This window comes from Somniosus microcephalus, chromosome 1, assembly GCF_052327205.1.
Source record: "Somniosus microcephalus isolate GS21.2 chromosome 1, FLI_Smic_1.0, whole genome shotgun sequence".
Lineage (NCBI taxonomy): Eukaryota > Metazoa > Chordata > Chondrichthyes > Squaliformes > Somniosidae > Somniosus > Somniosus microcephalus.
In genome coordinates this window covers 65,205,532-65,219,904 of record NC_140987.1, presented here as the reverse complement: position 1 = coordinate 65,219,904, position 14,373 = coordinate 65,205,532, and the positions used below count along the sequence as shown (strand labels likewise).

The 14,373-nt window shown below is 44.1% G+C and overlaps 1 protein-coding gene across 1 annotated transcript in view; it reads left to right on the top strand.

Annotated features, from left to right (window-relative positions):
* LOC147124145 (A disintegrin and metalloproteinase with thrombospondin motifs 3-like) overlaps positions 1–14,373 on the top strand; it is a 463,277-nt gene that overhangs the window by 223,740 nt on the left and 225,164 nt on the right. The window contains exon 2 of the mRNA XM_085982801.1: positions 8,344–8,543. Coding sequence (XP_085838927.1) covers positions 8,344–8,543 — 200 coding nt within the window. The remainder of the gene's footprint in view (positions 1–8,343; positions 8,544–14,373) is intronic.

The following is a 14,373-nucleotide window of genomic DNA, read 5'->3' as shown; positions in this document are numbered from 1 at the left end:
GAGTCATGCATACTTGCAGATTACACTGGATGACGAATAAAGAAGTATGTCACCATAAATACACACAAGGGCTTGTTTACATATAACCACTTACTGTTTGGTGTCTCATCTAGTCCAGCTATCTTCCAGAGGACAATCGAAGGTGGACTGCAAGGGATTCCGCATGTTTCCCTCTATCTGGATGACATTCTGGTGATGGGAAGAACCGACCAGGAGCATCTGAGCACTCTGAAAGAGGTACTACAGAGATTGGAGAGGGCAGGGTTCCGGCTCAAGAGGAGTAAGTGCACTTTCCTGGGGAATGAGGCAGTGTTCCTGGGACACAGAGTGGACGACACCGGGCTCCATCCAATCAAGGAGAAGGTACAAGCACTGCAGGACGCCCCTGCTCCTACCAATGTGGCTGAGTTAGAAGCTTACCTGGGACTGCTGAACTATTATAACAGGTTTTACCAAACTTGTCAACAGTGTTAGCATCACTTCACAAACTACTGCGCAAGGAGACACAGTGGCAGTGGGGAGAGGAGCAGGGGGTTTCATTTGAACAGTCCAAGAAACTGATGCTGTCGTCGGATGCGCTGGTTCACTAAAATGCAGAGAAAGACATCATTCTCTCTTGTGACGCTTCACCTTATGGGGTGGGGGCAGTTCTTTCACACCACATGGAAGATGGAACTGAAAGACCAATAGGGTTTACGTCCCAAACTCTAACACCAGCGGAAAAAAACTATTCCCAGTTAGATAAAGAGGGGTGAGCAGTAATGTTTGGGTTACAGAGGTTCCACAAGTACATATATGGCAGGAAGTTCCCCATACGCACCGATCATAAACCTCTTATCTCTCTTTTCAATGAAATGAAAGCAGTTCCCCAGATGGTGTCACCCTGGATCCAGAGGTGGGCAGTGACGTTGAGGGCATATGAGTATGTCATCGTCTACAAGGTGGGCAAGTACCATGGGAACGCAGATGCCTTGAGCCGTCTTCCACTGCCAGGCACACCTATCCTTGCAGCTCCAGAGGACAGAGTTTTGATGTTGGAGGACACTGACACGGCACTTGTGACTGCAGAGCGAGTAAGAACATGGACAGGTAAAGATCCAGTACTGTCTAGAGTTCGAGAATATGTGGTGAGGGGATGGCCACAACATCCGGAAGGGACTGACTTCACACCCTACAGTGTCAGGAAAACAGAGCTGAGTGTGCAGGATGGTTGCGTGTTGTGGGGAGCATGAGTGATTATTCCACAGCCAGCATGACAGTCTATCCTAGAGCAATTACATCAGTGTCACCCTGGGGTCTCACGTATGAAAGCCTTGGTTAGGAGTTACTTGTGGTGGCCAAAGCTAGATGAGGAGATAGAAAATCTAGTCAAGACATGCAGCACTTGTCAGGTACACAGGAAGGCACCAGCAGCGGCTCCTCTCCACCCCTGGGAGTGGCCGGATAAACCATGGAGAAGATTGCACTTAGATTATGTGGGTCCATTCATGAGGAAGATGTTCCTCATAATCATTGATGCACATTCCAAATGGATGGATGTTTATCCTGTTAATTCTGCTTCCTCCACTACTACTATAGACTGCCTGCATTAGAGCTTCAGTAATCAAGGGCTACCGGAGATCGTGGTAAGTGACAATGCCACTTGTTTTGTGAGTACAGAGCCAAAAGAGTTCTTGAGAAAAAATGGCATAGTGCAGGTGATCTCGGCTCCATAGCATCCGTCCTCAAATGGACTTGCAGAGAGAGCCATACAAACATTTAAAGAGATGATGAAAAAAAGTGCAGAAGGGAGTTTAGCAGCAAAAGTGTCACGGGTTCTGTTCAGCTACAGAATAACACCTCAATCCACCACAGGACCCTCTCCTGCTGAGATGTTATTAGTTCGTAGACTACGCTCCACTCTTGACCTTGTCCACCCAGACCTAAAAAGGAAAATGGAAAACAGACAAAACAAACAAAAAGAGAACCATGACAAAAGAACAAGGAGCCGTAGTTTTGGAGAAGGAGATGCGGTCCTTACCAGGAATTTCAGTTATGGACCAAAGTGGATTCCTGGCTTCATAGACTCAATGACAGGTCCACTATCATACAAGGTCATGTTGGGAGATGGTAGGGTAGTACGCAGACATGTAGATCAGATACTTACCAGACAAGGGGAAATTAAAATTGAGGTTCCAGATGCAATGGCTGAGGACAGGGTTGCCCCCAGTTATCCAAGTGCATCTGTGGTGCCACCACCATGGACTGAGACAATTCTACAGGAACCTATTCGTCAAGAGGAAACCATCGTTGCAGAGTTAGATACTCCGAGCACTGCTCAGGAGCAGCTGGTGGCTTCACCACAAACAAGCAGGGACTTTACTGTTAGACGTTCACAAAGGACCAGAGAGATTGATACTGACCTGTTAGATTCGTCAAGTATGGAACATAGTGAATGGAGACTTCTTATGTGACCCTTAGGAATGGTTGGTTGTTAAGAAATTCATACTGAAATCTTAAGGGGGGAGGAATATAGTAATCTGGGATGTTATGATTAAGGCTATCCACCAGGTGGTGCTGTAGCTAGTGCTGCCACTAGTTAAGGTCAGGGGGTTGCTTCCTGTCAAGGTCAGCAAAGGTAGAATGCCAGGATGCAGGATGCAGGCCTGTATGTTTGCTACACAGTTGTTAATAAAGTATACAGACTAATTCTAATATCTCGCCTCTTCGAGTTCTTGTTTCACTACATGGATTTATCACAATCACCTTTCAGGCAGTTCATTCCAAATCATCATAATTCGCTGCATAAAATAAATTCTCCTCATCTCCCCTCTGGTTCTTTTGCCAACTATCTTAAATCTGTGTCCTCTGGTTGCTGAGCCTCATGCCAGTGGAAACAGTTTCACTCTTTGTGTGAAGAAGAACTTTCTGATAGCAGTCCTAAAGTTACCTTTTACTAGTTTGAAATGTTTATTTCTACTTCCGCAGCTTAATTTGAAATAATATTCTGGGTTAACTTCCTCGATACCCTTAACAATCTTATATTTCTCAATGAGATCACCTTGCCACAAAAAAAAGACTTGTGGTAACCGGTAGCACCCCGCTCCGCTGCATAGGCGATGACGACGTCATCACCGTGCACAGTTCCCCGTTTTTGCCCCGCCTGCAAAATTGGCCCGCGCCCGCTGAATCTGCGCCAGGCAATGACAGCGACCGATTCAGGGGGCGGGAACGGAGCAGCAGGAGGCTTGCGGGGCGGTAAGTAAAGGGGAGGTGGGGGAAAAAAATCGGCCGACTTACTTGTCGCGGCCCGTTGCCTCTTTCAACGTGGGGTCTGTGCCGTGATCTGGTAGCCCAGCACTCCTCTTGTGTGCCAGGCTGCTGGCACGACACCCCATTCCCCGGTGGTCCAGGTAGGGCCCTGCAGAGTTGTGGGCTTGGGCCCTCCCTTTTAATGAGTGGACGAGCCCTTCCATGTGGCAGCGCTACGTGGCCCAGTGCGTAGCGCTGCAGAACACACTGCCCCGATATTCAGAGTTAGCGTTCTAAGAAGGAAGTGGAACGCTTGAATTAGTCCTCCTCCCTCTTGGGGCGCTAAAAGTGAATTTAACGATCGCCGCGCTATCTTTCGCTGGCGTTAGCAACCCAAATTGGTCAGTAACAAATTCTCCCCCCCCCCAAGTCTCTCCGGCCTTTCCTCCTAACTCAGTCCCCCAGACCCCGGGGATCAGCCTCGTGCCTCCTCTCTGCACTGCCTCCAGCACTTGAATGTTTCTCTTGTTTCTTGACAACCAGCAGTCTGACTAGAGTGCTATAAGGGTTGATCATTTCTTCCTCTCACTTATATTCTACTGTTTTGGCTATGTAGTTCAGCATCCAATTGGCTCTGCTGATTATTGCTCTCCAGTCAATTGGTTGGATGTGTTTAGCTACGAATCTACTAAGCCTCCTAGGTCTATTTCAGCTTCTTCCTTAGCTATTTGTCATTTATTGTTCCTTCCTATGTGTAACACTTTACACCTGTCTATATTAAATTTAATCTGCCATTTTCTTCAAACTTACATACTTATCAAGCTAAAAGAAAAGGCATACATAAATACAAAGAAAAGTGGAAATCCAGCAGACTGTGACAGCTATAAAAATCAACCAAGCGATACAAAATTATAAGAGGTGCAAAAAAGGAACATGAAAAAAATCTTGCAAGGGCTATCAAAACTATCAGCCTAAGTTTTTAATCAATATATTAAGAGAAAGAGCGTGATAAAGAGGAATATGGACATATACAGGCAAAAAGAAAAAGAAAGACTTGCATTTATATAGCGCCTTTCATGACCACCGGATGTTTCAAAGCGCTTTACAGCCAATGAAGTACTTTTTGAAGTGGAGTCACAGTTGTAATGTGGGAAACGCAGCAGCCAATTTGCACACAGCAAAGTCCCACAAACAGCAATGCGATAATGACCAGATAATCTGTTTTTGTTATGTTGGTTGAGGGATAAATATTGGCCAAGACACTGGGGATATCTCCCTTGCTCTTTAAATAGTGCCATGGGATCTTTAACGTCCACCTGAGAGAGCAGACGGGGCCTCGGTTTAATGTCTCATCCAAAAGACGGCACCTCCGACAGTGCAGCACTCCCTCAGCACTGCACTGGAGTGTCAGCCTAACTTTTTTTTTTATGTGCTCAAATCCCTGGAGTGGGACTTGAGCCCACAACCTTCTGACCCAGAAGCGAGTGTGCTACCAACTGAGCCACAGCTGACAGGTGGACAATAAGAAAATGCCTGACTTGTTAACTTAATATTTTGTATCCTATTTCACAACGGAGGAAGAGAACAAAATACCAGCGGTACAAGAAACCTAAAAATAAGTGAAGGAGGGAATTTAATGGATTAAATATAAGTAATAATATGGTAATAGAGAAAATAATGGGAATTAAGATAGACAAACCTCCTGGACCTGATGGTTTCCACCCTAGGATGTTAAAAGAAATAGGTGAGGAAATTGCAGGGGCATTATTCATAATTTTCCAAAGCTTTCTCGATTCAGGAATTGTGCCTTTGGTTTGTAAAATTTCAAATGTCACTCCATTATTTAAGGAGGGAGGGAAAATCCAGATAACAACCGACCCGTCAGTTGTGGGGAAGTTACTGGAGTCTATCATCGGACAGAGTGACTGAACATTTGAACAAGTTGTGAGCTGATCAAAGAGAGTCAGCATGGATTTGTGAAGGGTAGGTCATGTCTGATTAATCTAATTGAATATTTTGATAAGGGAGTGTCTATGGTTGTTGTCTATACGGACTTCCAGAAGGCATTTGATTAGGTCCCGCACAAGAGATTGTTAACAAAAATGAAAGTGCATGGATTTGGAGGTAACTTTGTGACATGGGTCAGTAATTAGTTAGGAGGTAAGAGACAGAAAGTAGGAATAAAGGGAATGTTCTCTGATTGTGACAAGTGGTGTTCCCCAGGGAGCTGCACTGGGGCCTCAAAGTTATCATCATATATATTAATGACTTGGATGAAAGCATAGAGTTGTATTTCAAGTTTGCAGTTAGTTTTAAGTTAGGAGGCACAGTAAGCTGTGTAGATCCACTTTGGATCCAAGAAAGATAAATCAGAATATTTGATGCTGTGAGAGTAGGAGCTGTGGAGGAGCAAAGGGATTTAGGTGTCCATATACCCAAACCAATAAAAGCTAATGCATAGGTGCAAAAAGTAATCAGAAAGGCTAACTGAATGTTGGTCTTTATCTCACAGAGGCTGGAATGCAAAAGTGAGAACATAAGAACATAAGAAATGGGAGCAGGAAAAGGCCACTTGGCCCCTCTGGCCTGCTCTGCCATTCAATAAGATCATGGCTGATCTTGGGCTCAAAGCCGCTTCCCTGCCCGCTCCCTATAACCCTTCACTCCCTTATCTTGCAAAAATCTGTCTATCTCCACCTTAAATGTATTTAATGACCCAGCCTCCACAGCTCTCTGGGGCAGAGAATTCCACAGATTTACAACCCTCTGAGGGAAGAAATTCCTCCTCATCTCAGTTCTAAAAGGGCAACCCTTTATTCTGAAACTATGCCCCCGATTTCTAGATTTCCCCACGAGGGGAAACATCCTCTCTGCATCTACCTTGTCGAGCCCCCTCAGTACCTTATATGTTTCAATATGTTCACCTCTCATTCTTCTAAATTCCAATGTGTATAGGCCCATATAGATCTGCTCAATCTTTCTTCATAAGTCAACCCCCTCATCTCTGGAATTAACCTAGTGAATCGTCTCTGAACTGCCTCCAATGCAAGTATATCCTTCCTTAAATAAGGAGACCAAAACTGTACGCAGTACTAAAGATGTGGTCTCACCAATATCCTATACAGTTGTAGCAGGACTTCTCTGCTTTTATACTGCAACCCCCTTGCAATAAAGGCCAACATTCCATTTGCCTTTTTGATTACTTGCTGTACCTGCATGCTAACTTTTTGTGTTTCATGCACAAGGACCCCCAGGTCCCTCTGAACTGTAACATTTTGTAATCACTCTCCATTTAAATAATAATTTCCTTTTTTATTTTTCCTGCCAAAGTGGATAACCTCGCACTTTCCCACATTATACTCCATCTGCCAAATGTTTGTCTACTCACTTAGCCTGTTTATATCCCTTTGCAGGTTCTTTGAGTCCTCTGCACAACTTGCTTTCCCACCCATCTTTGTATCATCCGCAAATTTGGCTACATTACACTCAGTCCCTTCATCCAAGTCATTAATGTAGATTGTAAATAGTTGAAGCCCCAGCACCGATCTCTGCGGCACCCCACTAGTTACCGTTTGCCAACCGGAAAATTATCCATTTAGCTCAACTCTCTGCTTTCTGTTAGTTAGCCAATTCTCTATCCATGCTAATACATTACCCCAACTCCGTGAGCTCTTATCTTATGCAGTAACCTTTTATGTGGCACCTTATCAAATGCCTTCTGGAAATCCAAATACACCACATCCACTGGCTTAACTTTATCTACCCTGTTCGTTACATCCTCAAAGAACTCTAGCAAATTTGTTAAATGCCCTGCTACCATTTCCTTAATGAAGGACTCCAGCACTTTCCCAATGACAGATGTTAGGCTAACTGGTCTATAGTTTCCTGCTTTCTGTCTCTCTCCTTTCTTAAATAGGGGTGTTACATTTGCAGTTTTCCAATCCGCTGGGACCTCTCCAGAGTCCAGGGAATTTTGGTATATTGCAACCAATGCATCCACTATCTCTGCAGCCACTTCTTTTAAGACCCTGGGATGCAGGCCATCTGGTCCAGGGGACTTGTCGTCTTTTAGTCCCATTATTTAGTCCTGCCATTTCCCCGTTCCCCATTATTAATTCCCCATTCTCACCCTCTAATGGACCAATGTTTACTTTAGCTACTCTCTTCCTTTTTATATACCTGTAGAAGCTCTTACTATCTGTTTTAATATTTCTTGCCAGTTTACTCTCATAAATCATCTCTCTCTTTATTTTTTTTAGTCATCCTTTGCTGGTTTTTAAAAATTTCCAGTTATGCTATAATTGTACAGAGCCTTGGTCAGACCCCATCTCGAGTACTGTGTTCAGTCCTAGGCACCGCACCTCAGGAAGGGTATATTGGCCTTGGAAGAGGCTACAGCGCAGATTCACATGAATGATACCAGGGCTTAAAGGGTTAAATTATGAGGACATGTTGCATAACCTTGGCTTGTATTTGCTTAAATTTAGACGGTTGAGGGATGATCTAACTGAGGTGTATAAAATGATCAAAGGATTCGATAGGGCAGATATAGAGAAACTATTTCCTCTGATGGGGGATTCCAGAACAAGGGGGCAAAAATCTTAACATTAGATTCAAGCCATTTAGGAGTGAAATTAGGAAGCATTTTTTTCACACAAACGATAGTGGAAATCTGGAACTCTTTCACCCAAAAGGCTGTGGCTGCTGGGTCAAATGAACTCTTCAAGACTGAGATCAATAGATTTTTTATTAGGTAATGGTATCAAGGGAAATAGAACAAAGGTGAGTAAATGGAATTGAGGTACAGATCATCCTTGATCAAATTGAATGGTGGAACAGGCTCAAGGGGCTAAATGGCTTACTCTTGTTTCTATGTTCGTTAATTTTTGAGTCACCTCCTCCGATTCCACTGCCCCTCCTAGTTTGGTATCATGTGGAAATTTGACCACTTTGTACTGAGCTCATGTTAGTGAAAGTTACTGAATGGATGTACAATACATGCCTACTTTATAATATTTAAATGCAAGCTGTGAAACATTTGATTACATTGTTATATGCTGTAAGGATGCACTCATTTAGTTTGTACTAAACACAGCTCATATTTGTTGACAGGGTCTAAGTTTGGTGTGGTTGGTGACCTGGACAACATGTATGACAACATTGGCAAGCGATTGGATGAAACCCAAAGGCAACGTAGACATGCAAAAGATGGCGACTACAACATTGAGGTGCTCTTGGGAGTGGATGACTCCGTGGTACGGTTCCATGGGAAACAACATGTCCAGAACTACCTCTTGACCCTAATGAATATAGTAGGTGTCTGTAGTGTGTTGTAATGTTTTCAAAACCTCTGAAACTAGGCAAAACAAAAACAGAAGTCCAAAACTGGGCACTCCTGTAGTCACTGCAGCAACCTGCATGACATTCAAGATCATCTTGGGAGTTGGGTTGATTAGCCTGGCATGTCACATAAGAACATAAGAAATTGGACCAGGAGTAGACCATTCAGCCCTTTGAGCCCGCTCCGCCATTCAGTAAGATCATGGCTGATCTTCTACCTCAAGTCCACTTTTCCGCCCCATTCCCATATCCCTTGATTCCTGTAGTGCCTAAAAATCCATCGATCTCAGTCTTGCATATATTTGTTGACTGAGCATCCACAGCCCTTTGGGTGGAGAATTCCATAGATTCTCAACCCTCTGAGTGATGAAATTCCTCCTCATCTCAGGCCTAAATGGCCAACCTCCGAACCTGAGACAATGACCCCTAGTTCTAGACTCCCCAGCCAGGGGAAACAGCCTCTCAGAATCTACCCTGTCAAGCCCTCTAAGAATTGTATACATTTCAATGAGATCACCTCTCATTCTTCTAAACTTGAGAGATTATAGGCCCATTCTACTCAATCTCTACTCATAGGACAGCCCTCTCATCCCAGGAATCAATCTAGTGAACCTTTATTGCACCCACTCTAAGACAAGTATATCCCTCCTTGGCTAAGGAGATCTAAAGCTGTACACAGTACTCCAGGTGTGGTCTCACCAAAGCCCTATATAACTGCAGCAAGACTTCCTTAGTCTTATACTCCAACCCTCTTGCAATAAAGGTTAAAATACCATTTGCCTTCCTAATTGCTTGCTGTACCTGCATGTTAACTTTCTGAATGTTACCATGTTAACTTACATGGTATTTGGAACACAAGGGCTCGGATTTTACAGGCCCAATGACTGCTTGACAAATCATACAAATCCACTGGAAATTGACATTCGCTGGCGCAGAGTTGGGCTATTTGCCCAACTACTGCCCAGCGAATACCCACCAAACCCTAAGCCTGGTTAAAGCAGGCAGAAGGCCTTCTTTTACCAGTGTAAGGGTTAAAATAAATGTTAAAAGTTTTTTTAAAAATCATTTAAACATTCCAGTTTAGATCATTTTTGTCCCGTTTAAAAATGTTTAAATTTATTTTTCAAAAATTAAATTTTTATTTTAAATGTTTAATTAAATGGTATTTTAATTAATTTTGAACCTGTGATGATTTATTTTTATTTGAGTGTTGTGTAATTGTATTTTTTAGGTGATTCCTAATGTGCTTATGGGGATTTCGTACATAAATGGAATCCCCATAAGCATAATAGGAATTCCCCCTTTGTCATTAGTTGGGCCGGCCCACGTGATCCCAGGGAGGCTTGTGAACCGCCTGCGCCCCTGGGATATGGGGGCCTTTACGCAGGCATATGCCTGGAGGCCCAGGAGCGCGAGTGTTCAAAGTTCCGCAGCCATCAGGCAGGTGTGGAGTTTTCTTGCAGTTCGGAGGCATTCGCCCACGGCAGGCCTCTGAACACAATTTCCAGGCCAAGAGGATTTGTCTTGATTGCTATTCAGAAACCTTTTACAGCTCTGTTAAAATGTAGTGAAGTTTTTTTTTTACAAATGGAAGATGTTTTCTGTCCTTTTCAGAAGCCACATTCCCCCCCCCCTTAGTTAAAGGATAGCGACTCTCTTTATTATTAAGTATAACCCCAAAATCTTGCCTTACACGTTAGCTGGCTCAGATGCGCAATCTTATGGCTAAATCTTTTCCAGAACTATAGAGACTTACAGCACACAAGGAGGCTACTTGGTCCATTGCTCCTATGCCAGCTCTTACCTAGATCAATTCAAAATTAGTCCATGAGGCCAGGGACAGTGAGGATTGGGGCTGTGTAGAGGAATTGTGATGATGGTGACTGCGCCAGGTAGTGTAAATTTGGAGTCTGCGGCAGGGAGTAGCAAAGTGGGAGAATGGTGAAGTAGTACGAGGCAGGAAAGGCCAGGGTCAGAAGTATCAGATGGGGAAGCATAAGGCCATGGGCAAGAGGAGAAGTCCAGTGAAAGACAGAAATGTCTTCTTCAGTGAGAGAAGTTGAGGACTGTGGCAGTGTCAGTCCTGAACACAAGGACTCATCAAACTACACAGAATGTCAGTGGCTGACAGCTTCACAGAGCTGTCAAACGCTGACATTTCTTCTTTCAAGAAGTCTTGACAGATGGCACGTCAGACGTTGACGTGCTCTGTCAGTGACTTCCCCCTAATTGGCCTGCTGAGCCCGCGGGGCGGGCTTAACAAGATCAATTGGGAAAATCCCGCTGGTTGGCCAGAAGATGTTGGAGGCGGGACATTGACCCGACAAGCAGCAGTCCCGCCTCCAACTCATCTCCAATCACGAAATCCAGCCCATTGTTTTCCCTCCACCTGCATAAATTAACAGTGCAGCTGCGAGTAAGTAGAATGTTTTCATTTTCCAGCGATAACCATAGCATAGGTGATGGGAATCAAAGCTTTTGGGTCCAAGCAGCCTTAAACACACTGGCAGAATAACTTTACAAATCGGATGTTGGAGACCTGGCGAAGACAGAAATTTAAGCGGGACTTGGAAATGCCAGATCACTGGCATTGAAGACTTGTAGCAGCCAATTTGTTTGGGGCCCTGAGTTGGGAAGGACTTTTGTCCATCCCATACAGGGCCCCTGATGTCATGGGAGGCGGGGCCGAGGGTTGTCTTTCCACAACAGGAATTTTGTTGCCTCTTGCCTCCTTTCCGCTCAGCGATCTGGGTGTCAAGAAGAACCTAGCGTACAGATCACCTTAGGGGCAGACGTGGGGCCCACCAGAATCTCCAGGCTGGGGTCCTGACCAGGAAGAACCCAGATATGCTTTCTTAATTGGCCCTCTTAGTGACTAACAGTAAGCTCCTGTCGGGCTCCATGCTGGGTGCTGCCTTCCAAAATGTACCCTATATCTTAGTCCAAGAGTGAACCAAGCTTGATTCTGGAGAGAGAAGGGATTGAGAGATACATTGAGAGGGATTGAGAGATACATTGAGAGGGATTGAGAGACACATTGAGAGGGATTGAGAGAAACGTTGAGAGGCATTGAGAGATACATTGAGAGTGATTGAGAGATACATTGAGAAGGGATTGCGAGATGGAGGGATACATTGAGTAGGGATTGCGAGATGGAGGGATACATTGAGTAGGGATTGCGAGATGGAGGGGTACATTGAGAGGGACTGCGAGATGGAGGGGTACATTGAGAAGGGATTGCGAGATGGAGGGGTACATTGAGAGGGATTGAGAGATGGAGGGGTACATTGAGAGGGATTGAGAGATGGAGGGATATATTGAGAGGGATTGCGAGATGGAGGGGTACATTGAGAGGGATTGCGAGACGGAGGGGTACATTGAGAGGGATTGCGAGATGGAGGGGTACATTGAGAGGGATTGCGAGATGGAGGGGTACATTGAGAGGGATTGCGAGATGGAGGGGTATATTGAGAGGGATTGCGAGATAGAGGGGTACATTGAGAAGGGATTGAGAGATGCATTGAAAGATGAATAGGTGGAGATGATCTATCAAAAAGGAAGAGACATTTTGGGCCTAGTGGCTTATCTCAGTTTATAAAGGTTCTTATGTTCTTATGATGACTTCTCAGTGGTAGAATGTCAAGAGCACCTTTGTAGTGTGGAGGCTGTTGCACCCCCTGAAGCTGTCTCTCAATCTTAACATTGATGCCTGCCTTGCTGGATAATGCACCCAATTGAAAAACAGGTCAGTGCATTGAGCATGAACATCGTTTCAGCGGTCCTGGCATTAAAACAGCTGGGACTGAATGTAGATCAGCACCTCCAGCTTTCACTCCAGAACAGGAAGGATCTCTGCAGATGGAAAGGATCATGGTCATCTGACAGGTGGGACTGTAGCCCAGGAAGCAGGGAATTCCCCCTTACTGGTCAGCACATTGACACATGAAAGGATTTATGGAAAGGCATCAAGGGGTATGGGGAGAGCGCCGGAATATGGTATTGAGATAGAGGATCAGCCATGATCATATTGAATGGCGGAGCAGGCTCAAAGGGCCGAATGGCCTACTCCCGCTCCTATTTCTCTATGTTTCTATTCTGAGATGTTTTGCAGATCTATGTTCCATTAGCATTTTGCAATCAGCAAAAGTAGTAGGCCTCACCTCCATTTTTAGTGAAAATTGGAATTTTGGAATCCTGGAGTGAAAAGTGCAATACACGGGACATGTTTGAAGAACAGCAGTTTGGACTGATGAGATTTTGATCTGACTATTTTTGGTTGTTAGGTACAAATCCAGACATGTTAATTAAATACAGCCTGTTTAGCACAGCGTACAGGAGCATTAGCATTTCCTCTCGTGGTATGTTTTCAATTATCTGTCTTAGATCTGACCTTGTTAAAAATAGTTGCATATATATGTCTTAGGATTTTTCTTTCTTTTAAGATTTTCCTTTCCAAAATAATTTTATGCCTTAGCATAAACTAATGCCCTCCTGCGTGTCTATTACTACTTCTGCTGTTTGATTTGAAGTAATACTCTGCCAGTGAAAACAATTTCTCCTTATTTACTCTATTAAAACCCCATATAATTTTGAACACCTCTATTACATTTTCTCTTAAACTTCTCTGCTATAAGGAGAACAATCCCAGCTTCTCTAGTCTCTCCACATAACTGAAGTCCCTCATTGCTGGTATCATTCTGGTAAATCTCCTCTGCAACCTCTCAAAGGATTTGACATCCTTCCTAAAGTGTGGTGCCCAGAATTGGATAAAATGCTCCAGTTGAGGTCTAACCAGTGATTAACTTGCCCACTTAAAGCTTGAAGCAATTGAAGCACATAACACAGGGCATTGAAGTGTTCAGTATAACTGGATTCTAGGAACAATTATATGTGTTTCTGGAGAGTAGGGATTGAGGGATATGAGGAAAAGGTGGGGCCCAGCTCCATCAACAAGGCTTGTTGTGCCTAACAGCCTCTTTTCCTAAAATGTTTATTTCTCTTGTTAAGAATGAAACAAATCTGGTTTTGAATTGTATAAAAATCAATTCTCAGGGGCCACCAAATTATTTAAAGGCTGACAGCTTTGGGTCAGCATTCAGAAACTGAAAAGAATGCAGGCGCCCAGCTGAGACCGAGAGGTCCACAGACAGACGTGATTTGGTGTAAAGGAATTATATTTGTTCTAATACTCAGGAGAATTAAACATTAAAATATTAAGCTATAGAAGGGGGAAGCGCTTTGCATTGTTAGCACTTCTTTTCTAGTACTTGCACTATAACTATGCGATGTTCCTTAACTCACCAGAGAGGCAACGCTTAAGTAATCAGCGTTCAGATAAGCTGAACCACCTCTGAGACTTTTCCTCTTTCCCCCTGATAAATATGTATATGGGTGTCAGCTGTGGCTCAGTGGAAGCACTCTCACCTCCGAGGTCAGAAGGTTGTGGGTTCAAATCCCAGTCTAGAGACTTGAGCACATAATCTAGGCTGACACTTTGCTGCAGTACTGAGGGAGTGATGCACTGTCGGAGATGCCATCTTTCAGATGAGATGTTAAACTGAGGCCCCGTCTGCCCTCTCAGGTGGACATAAAAAAATCTCTGCCGCGTCTTGGCCAATATTTATCACTCAACCAATATCACTCAAAAACAGATTATCTGGTTGTTACCACATAGCTGTGTGTGGGACCTTGCTGTATGCAAATTGGCTGCCGCATTTCCCACATTACAGAACAGTGACTACACTTCAAAAAAGTACTTAATTGGCTGTATAGTGCTTTAGGACATCTTGAAGTTGTGAAAAC